Source organism: Pelodiscus sinensis, chromosome 4, assembly GCF_049634645.1.
Source record: "Pelodiscus sinensis isolate JC-2024 chromosome 4, ASM4963464v1, whole genome shotgun sequence".
Lineage (NCBI taxonomy): Eukaryota > Metazoa > Chordata > Testudines > Trionychidae > Pelodiscus > Pelodiscus sinensis.
This window is the reverse complement of record NC_134714.1, coordinates 81085367-81100519: the sequence shown is the minus strand read 5'-3', so window position 1 is coordinate 81100519 and position 15153 is coordinate 81085367. Positions and strand designations below refer to the sequence as shown.

The 15153-nt window shown below is 44.6% G+C and overlaps 1 protein-coding gene across 4 annotated transcripts in view; it reads right to left on the bottom strand.

The window, feature by feature from the left end:
• The window catches only part of ALKBH3 (alkB homolog 3, alpha-ketoglutarate dependent dioxygenase), a 38466-nt gene extending 32785 nt beyond the window's left edge, over positions 1–5681 (bottom strand). Inside the window, exons 1-4 of one of the 4 annotated variants that reach the window (XM_075927520.1) lie at positions 5393–5676; positions 3886–3951; positions 3062–3137; positions 2469–2589 (exon numbers count right to left, since the gene is read on the bottom strand). In XM_075927520.1, the coding sequence (XP_075783635.1) occupies positions 2469–2541 (73 nt within the window). In that variant the 5' untranslated portion in view covers positions 2542–2589; positions 3062–3137; positions 3886–3951; positions 5393–5676. Of the gene's footprint in view, positions 1–2468; positions 2590–3061; positions 3138–3885; positions 3952–5392 lie in introns of all 4 variants that reach the window. The other 3 variants (XM_075927521.1, XM_075927518.1, XM_075927519.1) reach the window with 3 other exon arrangements.
• Between the last annotated feature and the right edge of the window lie 9472 nt (positions 5682–15153).

Below are 15153 nucleotides of genomic sequence, written 5' to 3'. Positions count from 1 at the left end.
GGTAAAGGTAGGAGAAGTTTTCCATAAAGGAGCTCATCTTCTCTATGATGCTGAAAATAGGAGAGTGGGGAAGTGGCTTCAGGGAATATTATGGTTCTACTCAAAAATATTTAGGAAATGTATGTATTGCACACGCAAAACATCTATACGTAAGGGGGCTGAACTGAGATTGTATAGACAACTTTAATTCCAGCATTTCCTATCTTCTGAGCTCTTGAGCTTACAATATTCTTTTAACAGCTTTTTGTGTGCAATTTTCTACATTTAAAAAAACCAATCATTTTCAGAGAGAATTCTGTCACAGTCTGGGAGCATAATGTAGTAAAATCTCATTCTGTGGGCAAGTTAAAATAGCACAGCAAGGGAGGTGTCACTTTGATACTGTAGATTTTTACAAATCAAATTACACCTCCCATACTTTTCTGTCTGAATGGGTCCACAGAAGTGCACATGCTCCCACATTATCACATAGAAACATATGGAGCTCTCCCACTTTGCTATCTGCCATCAGTAAAACTGGATCCCAGGATACCCAGAACAGACCATTGCAATTTGGGCAATAAGAGTAACTGGTAATAAGCTGAAACAAAAAACAGGACTATGTAGCACTTTACAGACTAACAAGATGGTTTAATAGGTGATGAGCTTTCGTGGGCGAGACCCACTTCATCAGATCAAATAGTGGAAGAAAACTGTCACAACCATATATACCAAAGGATACAATTTAAAAAAATGAACACATATGAAAAGAACAAATCAAATTTCAGAACAGAAAAGGGGGGGAGGTAAATGTCTGTGAGCTAATGGTATTAGAGGTGATAATTGGGGACGCTATCTTTGTAATGGGTAAGGTAATTAGAGTCTTTATTCAAACTTAAGTGTAAAATGTCAAATTTGAGCATGAATGACAGCTCATTCATAAGCTGCGATCCTCCATATGAGTTGACCATTAGTGGGAGACAATATACTGGAATGACTTCTACAATTGGTGATGGTGGTATTTTGTTTTGTTTAGTTTTAAAACCTAAAAATATAGGAGAATATAGGTTGAACCTCTCTAGTCTGGTACACTATAGTCTGACAACATCCGTGGTCGGCATGATTTTATTTAGTCGGATGTCCACTTATCATGGATGTGGCCAAGTTTCCCACAGTCCCATTAAGTTTATTTATAAACACCTGTCCTGGCTCTCAGTGTTCTGTGCTGTTTTTTAGCTCTAATTTACCCCTAATTTACCTTCTAGGAGCCCAATAAGCAGTGCAAGCATTGGTAATGCTGCTAGACAATAGTTACCTTTCATGGTTCAGCAAATTCTCTGGTTCAGCACCAGTCAGGTCCCTAGGGCACTGGACTACAGAGGTTCAACCTATACTGTGAATCAGGCATACTGGGTTCTATTTCTGGCTCTGGAGAGGAGTATGGACAGCACCTAAGGAGACCACTGTCAAACACAGATTTCGCACACCATTTTAAAAGGCAAAGTGGCTCTGAAGTAGACTTGAGTCTACCCTATTGGGGACCTGAATTCTAAGACAGTAATACAAGAATTTTCTTGATAATGACTGTGAAAGACACTAATCAGTGGAAGATCTTCTCCTGTACATCTTCTCTTACACCAAACTGTATTTTGCTGCTGCTGAAACAAGGTGGGATTGTTAGGTCTATGCTTAATATGCATGAGACTCAGTAACGGTCGAGAGAAGGCTCAATGCAGACAGAATGTAGAGAGATTTTAAAAAGAAAATCTATAACAAGCCCTACGTATACAAATGGAGACTCTCTCTTGCTTCTAAGTCTGCAAATCTCAGTAAATTTCTACAGGGGTAGCAAAAAAGCCCATCTCTCACCATAAAACCACTACCTTACCAAATTTCAAGCTTTTGTTCAAAATAGCATGAAATTACTAGAGCTCCTTAAATAAATAGCTAGGAAAAATGTAACACTGGCAAAACTATCCTGTTCTTCCAAACTTATTTTTCAGAATGGATGAACAATTTTTCTGAAATTTAGAAACAGATATATACATCAGTATGAGACAGAGAACAAACATGGAATGTTTCAGTCTTAATGGTTACAGGGTGGCAACGCTATATGCCAGCAAAAATAGGAGCTTTTAATGCAAAACACTAGACAACCTAACCACAGGTCTTCCTGTCAGCTCCACGTATACTACTAAATATCTGGGTCACAGATGAGCTGTAAGTCTGTATGTAATTCATTTCCTCAGGCACTCAACTCAGCTAACTATAGTATAAATTATGAGGCATACATTACAGCTGTCTCCAATATTGCAGCTGGGTTATCTGAAACACAGGATATATGCAGGATCACATATGAAATCAAATTCATTCAGGATTAGAATATCTCTATAAAACATTAGGAAAAAATAAATTTAAAGTATTTTTAAAAGATGGGATACAAAAATTAACATAACCAAGACCAAGTAAAGAAACACACAACATCTTACCTGAATGTGAGCTGCTCTTTACAGGTCCAGCCCAGCCACCCTGTACTCTGGCTCTTCGCCTTTTATCTTCCATGTTTTTTTATAGCACCTTTCAGCACATTAAAACTGGTTTAATTCCCCCCTGTGTTTCAAACATAAGAAGATTTGGTTAGGCAATTTAGATGAAAGCACTATAATATCAACAGTTTATGGAAATACTTTTCTAGTGAGATGGGCCATTGCACATTATGGACTTCATCATTTGCCTTATCCACAGTGCTTATGTTGTAAGTCCTCATTGGCAGGTTCGGCGACCAACAGCCTATGGCAATGGGGCCAATGGCTAGGAATTGGTTGGTGGTGGGGCTGGCAGCCGGGACCTCAGGAAGGAGGCCAGCTTTCGGGACCCTGCCAACAGCCAGGAGCCTGCAGTGGTGGCAGAGCTGGAGACCGGGAGCACACTGGCAACAGGTGGCCCAAGAGCCTGGGGTTGGAGGGGACCCCCTTCAGGACCCTCCCTTCCCCCAACATCCCCTAAAACGTTTAACCGTGTAACTGTTAGAATTTTGATGAGTTACATGGATAATGTTTGGGTATATCTTTTACATCCCTACCTGGAGCAGAGAGCAGCCAGCCGTTTTGAGCAGCAGGGAGTCTGCCTTGGGATCCTGCAGGACTGCTGCCCGGGAACTGCCAAGAAAAGTACCTCCCAGCCAGAGCCTGTCTCTGGCACCCCCATGCCCTGCCCCAGGTCATCATCCAAACCCTCTGCACCCCTCCACCTGTAAGTCACAACTCCCTTCCAGACTCTGAATTAGTAGGGACTCTGAATTAGCCTTAATGAGTGAGGCTTACAGGTTCTGGTTAACCAGTAGGGAATTGAGCAGCTCCCCACCTGCCCCAGGTTGGGGGCTGCTCCAGCCCCACTGGGACTGCCAGAGCAGCCCCTGTCTGTGGTGGACGCAGTAGTCCCTGTCCCTGGCTGGCTCTCCAGGAGCAAAACTGGCAGGGCGTGTCAGCCCTGCTCCCAGGGAGCTGGCTACAGAGCCCGCAATGAAACCTCCTCCCCAGGAGTGGGGCTGGCAGCAGCTCCTGCTTGCAACAGACCCTGTCCTACACTGGGAGCTTGCCCCACAGAGAGGATGCCCTGGCTAAGCAGAAGAGATTCCATGTCTGGGATCATCCCTACTTAGGGGGATGCCCTCGTCAGAGTGAGGGGAAGAGAAATCCTGCTCCATTAAGAGAATTCCTTCCACCTCCCCATGTCTTGTAACATATCAGAGACAGGAACAGGGGAGAGGGACCTCTGGGTTTCACACGAGGTAAACTTACACCAGCTCACTGAAACATGGAGTTGACACAATCACCTTCAACTGTATTGAAAATGGTCTCAAGACACAGAAAATCGTACAATAAACTCCAAAATGAAAATATTTACCTTCAATATTCTTTTACTCTGTTAGACACCGGGAGTACTGACCAGAGGTTTTAATAGATGCAAGATCTGTCAAATAAACAGATCTCTAATACAAGCCTGGGGTCTCAGACCGTTTGTACTAATAGATGCTGGTGGCTTCTATTGAAAGTTTTACCATAGTGTATAATGATGTCATAGTGAACAGTAAAAGCATGGCAGATGAGACTGAAATAGACACCCATTGAAATTTTCTTAAATCTAGAGGTGTTGTGGAATATATCTAGGGAACGACTTGTGCTGCCCGGGCTGGACTCTAACTCCTCAACTGGGATTAACTTAAACTAGAGCATCCACCGGTGCCAGGCCCTGCTGTCAGTGTGCCGCAATGGGCCCCACAAACTCTTTGACAAGTCCCCTACCCTGAGCTCCTTTCTACACCCAGCCTCCATCCCAAACCCTGCACCTCTCTCCACAGAAAAGTGCAGCCTCCCAAAAAACCTTGCCCATGCAGACCTCAGTAATTCTGACTTCCTTCCTCACTATTTATTCCTTTTCTTACACTCTTAGCCTAGTTCTGCTTTCTATCTATAAACTCTACAGGAAGTGACTCAAGGAGGGATTTTGGGAGTATTGTACTATACGTGTCCAGACATTCCATCCCTTCACTAGACAGAATCAAGCACCTGTTTCAAACATGTGGCCATGAAAGTCTTTCTTTAGGTTGGTACATTTTACAAACTTGCTGGTTGTGTCAGAATATCCTATCAACTGAATTTATGCTACCCTTGCAGATGTTACTTAGCACTGCCTTGTTTAAGGACACCCATGTTGCGGCACTAACTAGAGCACCTTCTTAGAGAGGAAAAAGAAAGGGGGGGGGGAGGTTTGAAAAAAGTATGGTAAATAAAAACAAACCAAGAAAAGGCAGGGCTGTGCCCATGTTTAACCACACCTTTAAGTTTTACTTAACTTACCCTACCTGCACTATAGAGTACTCAGAGCAGAGAAGCTAAGTGGGTACAACTGTCCATAGGGGGGGGGGGGGGGGAGGAGGGAGAGAAAGGTTTGCATGGACAGAAGGCAGCAGAGGAGGGAAATTTGAGCATGTGCTGGCAGGTAGAAGTGAAGGTAGGTGGAGAAATGTTGTAAAGGAGAAGCAGATGTGCGCCTGGGGGGTAAAGGGGAAATGTATGGGTGTGTGTCTGTGCATGAAGGGGCCAGAAGAGGGAGGAGCCGGTGAAAGGTTGTGTTAGCACGCATGGATGGTGCACTGGAACAGGTTTTTTTAGAATAGAGGTGCAGGAAGCCATTGAAGAAAACAAAGCTCTGTGTATGACGGATACCACTGCAAGCCCGGGGGGGACGGGTGCTACTGCACCCCACTGCCCCAAGTTCTGGTTCCCCTGTGGGGAGGGTGTAAAGCGGCAGAGGAGACTGCGGGCAGGTGCGGAGGGGAACGGGGCAGGAGTGTGAGGGGAGGTGTGGGGGGGGGGAGCAGAGAAGCGCCTGCATGGGGCCCGTGACTTACTCGGGGGCTCAGTCTGCGCAGGGTGCCGAGGCCTGGTTGGGGGCGGCCCCCCCGCGTCTGCTCCCTTCGGGGTTTGACGGTTCCCCGCGGGCAGACCCGACCGTGCCCAGCGCTGCCGCTTCCTCCGCGCTGCCTGGCTCCGCTTCCGCCCCGCCCCGGGCCCGGCTTTCAGCGGGGGCAGCTCGGCCCCGCCCCGGGCTAAGGCGGCCGGCGAGTGCGGGTCCAGCCGGAGCGCGGCGGCTCCGGGCGCCTCCTTGTCTTCCCGGAGACTAAACAAACCAAACTCCGCTGCGCCCCCCCCCCCCCTTTACTTGCGCTCGGCCCGGCCGCGAGCGGCTGAACGGCCCGTGCAGGGATCTAGCGGCGGCCCCCCCAGCGCAGCAGTTCCCGCCCGGGAGCAGCTGGCTGAGTTAATAGGGGGAGCAAGAGAAGAGGGCTCGGACCAACCAGGGTCTCTGTCTCGTTAGGGGAGAACTGGAGTTGTTGCATTTTTGGGGGAAACATAGTGACTAAAACCATCATTGGCCCTGGCGACATCACTGTTAGGATTCCTAATTGTAAGTCCAGGCCACGGGCCCTAGTACTAGAAAAGGAGGCGGGGAACAGTGTAACCGAACCGGACTCAAACCGGTGTAACAGAATGACACGGATGCCCGAAGGAGGATTTAAAAGACCTTTATTAATCAGCGCTGATGGTCGTCCCCTCGAGCTTTACAGCAAAAAATAGCGAGGAGCGACCCCATGCCGCTCTGTGCATAGCCTTTTATCGGATACATGAATAACAGTTTGATTGGCTTTTACATCTCATTGGTTAAAGCACAGCAATACATTATTTCTAACGTTCACGATTGACATTCCAGTAACTGGGGAGGGGTACTCTTATCTTATGCCTATGTGCGGTTTTTTACTTTCTCATAGCTATTTCTGCCTGCTTGTGCCTGTCACAAGTTAGAAAATGTGAAATACAGCTTCATTCTTGCTCACAAGCTAGTGGACCCCTAATTGCTGTTAGGCTAGTTCCTTATCTTTTTCGGGCAAGGGGCAAATTCCACTACAACAGATTTCGAGAAAGGCTGCAACTGCTCATCCCGCGCTGAGGCACAGTTATGTTAAAAAACCTTTTGGCAATTGAAGAGTTTAGAGCAGCCTCCTCTTCTCCCTCCCCCCGCCAGCTAGGGCTACAACCTGAGGGGCAGGACCTTGTGCCCGATACTGGTCAACTGTCCTCACCTTGCCCGATGCCAGTACCCCCCACTCCTAACCCTAAAGTTACACCAACTACTTATCTAATACATAGTGGAGGCTCACTATGTCCAGCCAGGGCAACTACTGCTGTTTGTACAGCACTCATTTTGCTGAATCATAAACAATGATTATTTCCAAAGGGCAGTGAGCATAGGGACTTGCAATCTCAGTACTCCCTTTGAAAAGTGCAAAGCTAGAAGTAGTTCTTCTATCCAGAACTACTGAAGGGCTGTGTCTAGACAGGCACGTTTTTCCAGAAAAACTTGCCAGCTGTCTACACTGGCCACTTGAATTTCCGCAAAAGCACTGACTTCCTATTGCAAGAAATCAGTGCTTTTTGCGGAAATGCTATGCTGCTCCCATTCGGGCAAAAGTCGCTTTTGCGCAAAAGGGCCTGTGGAGACAGCTCAGATTTGTTTTCTGTCAAAAAGCTCCGATCGCAAAAATGGCCATCGGGGCTTTTTTGCGGAAAAACGCGTCTAGATTGGCCATGGACGCTTTTCCGCAAAAAAGTGCTTTTGCGGAAAAGCGTCCATGCCAATCTAGACGCTGTGTTCCGAAAATGCTTTTAACGGAAAACTTTTCCGTTAAAAGCATTTCCGGAAAATCATGCCAGTCTAGACATAGCCAAGGGGTTTTTTGCATCCATTTTAAAGTTTATATGATCAATAGTCCTGAACAAGTTATTCATCTCTGTCTCTTTATCCTCCTTTTACAAAGAGGGAAATTATGCTTCTGACTCAGTCATTTGGAAAATGCTTTGAAGAGGCAGAAAGGACTGAGTTGTTATTCTTCATTATGCCACATGCATGACTAGATGCCTATTTATAGAGCACTGACCAGTCCCTAATACAAGGAGAGATGAGAATTGGCCTGCAGAAAACTCTTATGGTTAGAACAAAGGAATCTTTTTCATGTTGACAGTGATAATACACTAGGCTCAGAAGAAGTCATTCTAGTGCAACATTTTGATGATAAAAATAGTTACATACCTGGTCCACACCTTGTCCAAAGAGAGGTGTTTACATGTCCATTCTACTTCAGGTGTCCATGCACAACTGAATAACTTTTCCCCACTGACAGCTGTTGGAACAGTATGCTCATCCTCTATTCACTTGTGTTGCTTGCTTAAAGAATAAAGAGATGTAACTGCTCTGACTGGTCTCAGCAAGGCTGTTCCTAAGGCGGTATGGGGCCTTGGGCAACTCTTCCACCTGTCCCTAAGCTCTACCCCTACTTCACCCCATCCTGCCTCTTCCCACCCCTGCTCAGACTTCACTACACCCCTTCCACAATCCACAGGACCTAGAGGATTACTGGATGGGGGCACTGGTGTGGGTCAGCAGAAGGGGTTGCGTGACAGGAGCCAGAGGGCAGGAATTGGAACAACCCAGAAGCTTGCTCTGATGCCCATCTCCCAGCCACATCACTCTACTTCATTGCAGCAGGGGGAAGCAGAGGAACCCAGCCCCATCCTGCTCTGCTATCCCCAAAAGATGTGGGCTGAGAGGAGAAGAAATGCTGTGTCCGGGGCATTCCACTTCCTGCCACGCTGGTGAAATGGAGTGAATAGCTGGAAGATGGGCAGAGGAGTGGAGCAGGCCTCTGCAGCTTCCATCTTTGCAATGAATGCAAGAGGGTCTGACCCCAGCAGCTGCCCAATGCCAAGTGCCCCAGTTAATCACCAAATTTGTGCTGAATGCCACAGGCTCACACCAGTATGGGGGACAATCCTGCCCATAGGACAGTTGTGGTAGCTGTTCTGGAGCCCCACAAAGTGAGGAGTATGGGAAAGCATCCTATGGATGGGATTGCTCTGCATCAGTTCCAGATCAGAAGCCAACGTGCCTAGCAACTGGGATGAAGAAGAGGAGGACAGGGATATTGAATGGACATGAAGAACAGACCTGTAATGTGTTTTTGATTCATCACACATCTGTTCCAGTTCAAAGTGACTCACAAGCACTTTGTGCTAGAGAAAGATAATAGCTTGCACCTAAACCAAGAAAGGAAGAGTTCTCCCCCAAACTGAGCATAATCTATGGTGACTTGGGAGATGGTACAAAGAACAGCAAACACGTAAATCAAAGACCTGTAAAAACATAAAGCAGGCCTGTAAATCTTGGAAACCAGAACATGGCCCAAGAAAGCTGCTGAAGCCATCTGAACTAGGGATGTAATAGTATAGATGATTAACTGATAAACAAAAGCTTATAGGTTAATGCTATAAACTATACACATTTCCTCTCTGCCCTCCCCTCCCCCCGCCAGTAAATTTTTTAGCAGGCTGGCCAGAAGCCCAGTTCAATCCTGGCTTGTACTGGGTCCTGGATCTACCCCCCGCTGTAGCTCTGCATTTAAATTGTATTAGGAGCAAGGTGGATAGGCAGCCTGGCTCAGTTCCAGTTTGTGCTGGGTCTGGGAGCTCAGATCCCTCCCCCCCGGACAGGGGTGCCCGGGGACTATAGAATAGTCAACTAACTGATTAACCCCATGAATTTTTATCAACTATTCAATTAACCAATGTTTAACATCCCTAATCTGAACCACTGTGTAGTGCCCTAGCACTCTGTGCAGGAATGGAACATTACCCAGGTCCTAACAAACCAATACAACTAGAAATCCAGGAGACCCACTGGGAGGTAAACTGTGTTACCATCAGCAAATGAAACACAGTTCAGGCAATCTGAAATCCTTTAGATCAGCCAAACAAGAAGCTACTTCTATTCTAATACCCAAGATATGTAGCTGCACTCTATCTTTCTGAGGATGAGGCTCCAAAAAGAAAGTTGGCAGATAAGTTTGATTCAAATAAAATCCTAGACCACCCTCATTAGAAATTTGGGACATACAATCTCATCTTTGTAAAAAATTTAACTGACTCTTAGCATACATAAGAGCTTGCAGCTCAGTTATCATCCTAGCTGAGGTAATAGCTATTAACACTATCTTTCTTGGTAGATGGGACAATAAACAGGCAGCTAATGATTTGAAAAGGAGCCCTCAAACCTCCAATAGAACCAACTTGGGATTCCAGGAATGGACTGAATCCTTTACAAAAGGAGTATCCAAACCTTTTAAAATTATATCAATTGGGTTGGAGAACAGATTTGCCCCATTTAGTCAAAAGGCTTTATGACATTGGGTCTGAAGGACTGTTGTGGTCTCTCATGAATGATCTGCTGAGCCAGTCCTCCTGGGATTTCACAAGTTACCAGCAATTATATGCTTTCAGCAATATCCCATTCTTCATGCAAAAATTGCAAAGGCCAATGCATTTTGGTAAAGGGGTCATACTTGGCCCTCTCTGTTCAATGAGGTAAAATATCACCAGCGTTATCTGAGAGAATCTGCACAGAGATGACTAAAGAAAAATTACTAAACAGGCCAGGCATATAGCCAAATGCTCCCAGATACTAATGTGAATGGTGAGATCCTGATGTGATCAGAGGCCCTGAGTTCTTAAATTTCACAGATGTGTCTTGAACCCAAGTATTGAAGTATCTGTGACTAGTCACTGAGGAAAAAGTAGGAGCAAAGCTCTAGCTTATTATGGTCAAATCCATCCACCAGTTCAGACAGGACAGGAGAGTTGAAAATGAGAGTCAGCATGTCCAACAGATTTCAGGAGGGATAGTTAATTGATTTCAACTGCTGCTACATGATCCCACGGTGAGTTGGTCACATATGCGTAATCTGCATATCGAGTTACGTATGTGGCAAGTTGCCATCTGTTCTCATAGTATCAGATAGTATCAGGCACCATTCATGATGGTGTGGAGTTAATTCTTTTGATAGATATTTACCTTCCTAATCCAACCTGTAGGACGAGGAATAAACTGCTGCCAAAGGGAGAGGAAATCTCCATGAGCGATTCACTGTCTTCAACTAAGAAGTCAAATAGACCGCTTTGGAGTGAAAGGGTAGCAGATGAAGGAACATGGGGAGGCAATTCCTTTTCTGAGACCTGTGATATCTCTTGGATTTAGGTAACCTCTTTATGAGCTCCTGCTGTTCTTTGTAATCATCCGTGATTGGAATCGATGACTCAGATATAGTATCTTCGGGTATGCCTACACTACCCCGCTAGTTCGAACTAGGAGGGTAATGTAGGCATACCGCACTTGCAAATGAAGCCCAGGATTTGAATTTCCTGGGCTTCATTTGCATAAGCGGGGAGCCGCCATTTTTAAAACCCCGCTGGTTCGAACCCAGTGCAGCGCAGCTACACGGGGCACCAACTAGGTAGTTTGAACTAGGCTTCCTAGTTCGAACTACTGAGGAGTAACGGTAGTTCGAACTAGGAAGCCTAGTTCGAACTACCTAGTTCGTGCCCCGTGTAGCCGCGCTGCACGGGGTTCGAACCAGCGGGGTTTTAAAAATGGCGGCTCCCCGCTTATGCAAATGAAGCCCGGGAAATTCAAATCCCGGGCTTCATTTGCAAGTGCGGTATGCCTACATTACCCCGCTAGTTCGAACTAGCAGGATAGTGTAGACATACCCCCCCCCTGCAGAAGATGAGGTGGTGTTCACTGAAAGCATTAGAATGCCGTCTAGTCCAGTGGACTATGAGCTCAGAAGGGAGAAGAACTGGAGCTGGAGGTAAAACCTCTCACCCCTAATTGGTAGTAATGGTAACACAGAGGATGGCTCTGGCCAGAGACTGGCATCCAGGTGGAGATCATGTTCCAGCATCAATGAGGACAATATCCATAGATGAAGAGGACCTAGAAGGTGATCTTGTGCCAGCATCAGCACTGAAGATGGTGCGGAAGAAAAATTGCCCTTAAATCTGAGAACACTCCCAAAGAGTAAGTGCTGCATCAGGTATAGGCTTGTGGCCCAACCCCACAATAGTGTTTCTATCAATCTCTGCCTGTGTCCCAGAATGCAAGCTGTGCATTGAAGATAGAGAAGATACATGGATTGGTTATAGAAGAGGATTCTCATTTGTGAAAAAACACTCAGAATCAGATTAAGAGTCCACTATAAAATACCAGGGTGATGTAGTACAGAGGAATAGGCAAACAGTTATTGCCTGTGAAATGACAGTGGTACTAACAAACAGTTGAAGATACCGGGTGTGATGATGTGAAGTCACAGACGACCGCTTGGGGGTGCTTCCCGGACTGCCGACAAAGCCACTGACACATTCTTCTTTGTTCTCTGGGGCTTCTCAACACGCTGACCTGCTGTGTCAACTCACCTGTTCTCCCCCAGCCAAGGCACAGAGCTGAGATCACCCCAGTCTCCCCCTCCCCCCATAGAGCAATATAGACACAAACTTTTAAGGTTTGAGGAAAATGCAGTTTTGGGCTCAGCTTCCAGGGGTACCACTCCCCAAATGGGATCAGAATCCCAAATGAATTATTTAGGTAAGCCCCTTTTAGCAATGAAAGGGAGAATATATATGCTGATTGCTCCCACGGGTAACAATTATTTACACTGGGCTTGATAGTAAATAAGTGATTTTATTAAGTACAGGCAGTAGGATTTAAGCAGTTTACACGTGAAAACAGGCAGAGCAAAGTGAATTACAAATTTAAAATAACAGAATACACATGGCTAATTCTAACACCTCTCAACCTTCTTAGAAACTCATCCTAAAATTGTTCTTATTCCAGCTAAGCCTCCAAACCAGGGAAGTCTCCTTTTCCCTGGGGTCTTCAGTTATTTTCTTGGGTATGCCTTGCCAGACAAAGACAAAGAAACTGCTAGCTTCCCATTGTTTTATAGATTCCACTTTGGGTGGAATTCTGTTTCTACATTCCACACTTACATGGAAAATTACTTGATCAGACCCTATCAGTTGGGGTGGACATTGACTTCCTAAGACCAACCACTGCTCAGACTCAAAGGACAAGAGAGGCTGCTTACATGTGTTCACTCACACATTGAGGGAAACGCCCTTGATAGCTTTCATTGGCATATTTAAAACCATAAACATTCCATACTCCATGTAACTAACTTTACATGGAAGAGTGATGAAATAAGATGTACAGATCCAGCAGACTGAGACATTAAAATTGATAGATTACATGAAGTGCTTTGTCCAAAGCATCTTCAAGTTATGCATACTGGTATTCATAAGTCAGTTTCATAAAGCATGGAGGAGAGAACCATCACACCGGGCATTTAGCTTGGTGGATGTCAACATCACAAGTGGACGGCACTGACATGGAGAACTTCTAGATTCTGTATTGAGTTAAAATCCATAAATCATAGTACATGATGTAAGAGTTTCCATCTCCAAGTCCTTGCCTGTAAATATGTAGGCTATATTGACTTCATATAAAATTATAGTTATTGTACTAATGGCTTCCCTATGCAAGTCAACTGAATAACAGAAAAGTAGTAATTAAATGCTTACTTCTGCAGATATCTCCTTTGACTAATTTCTCTCACTCACACTAATATCTGTGAAGTTGTAGATATAGACAACTTAGATACAGAGGGTCTGTCTCTATAAAATAACGGGGGATAATTGGTTCCAAGTAAGTCAGTGGACTCTGATTTAAGCAACCACTACAAGGGGTTTGGAAGCTGCTTAGGAAGATACCACCAGGATGCATTTTATGTTTGATCCATTTTACTGGAAGTGTCTGTCTATACTTCGCATATGCAGTGTTGTAGCTGTTTCCCAGACCTGAAGAAATACTCTGTGTAAGCTCAAAAGCTTGTGTGTCACACGAGCAGAAGCTAGTCTAATAGAAGATATTACCTCACCTATCTTGTCTCTATAATTAGCATGTAATTTCATCTCAGTTGGATAGCCGCTTTACCCAGATGATTCCCAGATGACTGAGTAGCATAGATAATGGGTGTTCAACAGAATCCTTAGCTTTCTTCTCTCTCAAATCTGGTCATCTGCTGCTGGCAGTGGCTTCCTTTAGGTTCAGTATGACTGGTCTCATGTCAAGGAAATCTGTTTTTTGGCTCTTCAGAACCACACTTCTAATACTTGCTTGTTCAGGAGTTTTCCCCTAAGACTGTCAATACTCTACGGATTAGTGAGGACTAAAAAGGATGCAAGTTGTAGTAGAACTGTTTAAAAGCTCTGTTCTCTGACCCCTATCCTGGGTAAGTTAGGTACAACAATGTGCTCTGTACCAGTGGCTCTCAACCTTTCCAAATGACTGTACCCTTTTCAAGATTCTCATGTGTGTTGTATTCTCCCCATCTCACCTCACTTAACTACTTGCTTACAAAATCAGACATAATATAAAAGTATCCCAACACACTATTACTAGGGAAAAGATGCTTACCGTTTCACTTACACCATAGAATTGTAAAATAAATTAATTGGAATGTAAAATATTGTGCTTGCATTTTAGTGTATAATGTATACAGCAATATAGTCATTGGATAAAATTTCATTTGTACTGACTTCACTAGTGCTTTTTATAACCTGTGGTAAAACCAGGCCAATAGCTAGAGGAGTTGACGTGCCCTCTGGAAGATCTCTGGGTACCCCTGGGTGAGAGCCACTGCTCTATCGTAACTTTTCAGCTTTTCTAACTTTCAGACTTAGTGGCAGAGTCTCTGAATTCTGTGTGTCTCCCCGTTTTCTACTGTTCAGAACTGGTTTGTCCTCTCACAATAACTCCTCTTTTACAGATTTGTATTAAGGTTGTTGGTAAAGGAACTCTCTCTACCCCTTTCTACTATTTAAGAGATACAAGAGACCACCTGTCCTTTTGGAACCTTTTCCATGGTAATTTATTAAATGTTTTAGGACACTGAGAAAATTAACATTTCAAACTTTTCACCCAGTCTTACAACCTTACTCAAACGGTAGAGACTTAGACTTTTCCTCGCTATTAAACACAGCATTTCTTGCAATCTTCCCCAACAAATCAGCCAGGGTAGGACCACCACTACTCCTAACCCAAGGCAGGCATTCTTTTCTGTACGCCACTAAGTGTGCAGTACAGCCTGGCTGAGAGAACAAATTGTCCCCATAGTAGACCTGCTAAGTTACACTACTAATATAACTCAAATTGTGTAACTCAAATCAAGCTAACTTACATCTACTTACTGCAAGATCCATACCACACTGGGTTGATGGTACAGTGACTGGTCAGTTTAGTCGGTCTTCACTAAACTTGCTAAATCAACCGCCAGTGCATTGATCGTGACAGCACAGATTGACTGTCTAGTGGAAAGAAGCCCTGAATGAAACAATGTAACTTCAGGATGTTGACACAAGGAGTTAGTTATTTGTGCGAGAGTTTCTCTTCTACTTCATTCTCCTCTTACTTCGTTTTCCTTTTGTTGCCCTATGATACCACACTATCCAGCTCCCAGTTTTCATTTCATGTCAGTTAAATGGCAACTGACCATTATGAATCTACAATCCAGTAAGGATACTTTCATTTTTTTTAAATATTTTGGATCAATTGTAACTTTAAATGTTTTCCTTTTAATTTTTTTTTTTTTTTTTTTTTACACAATGAATTTTTTCCCCCCAATTGCCCTCTGTAAATGTATGTAATGCTCACTTGATTTTTCAGAAG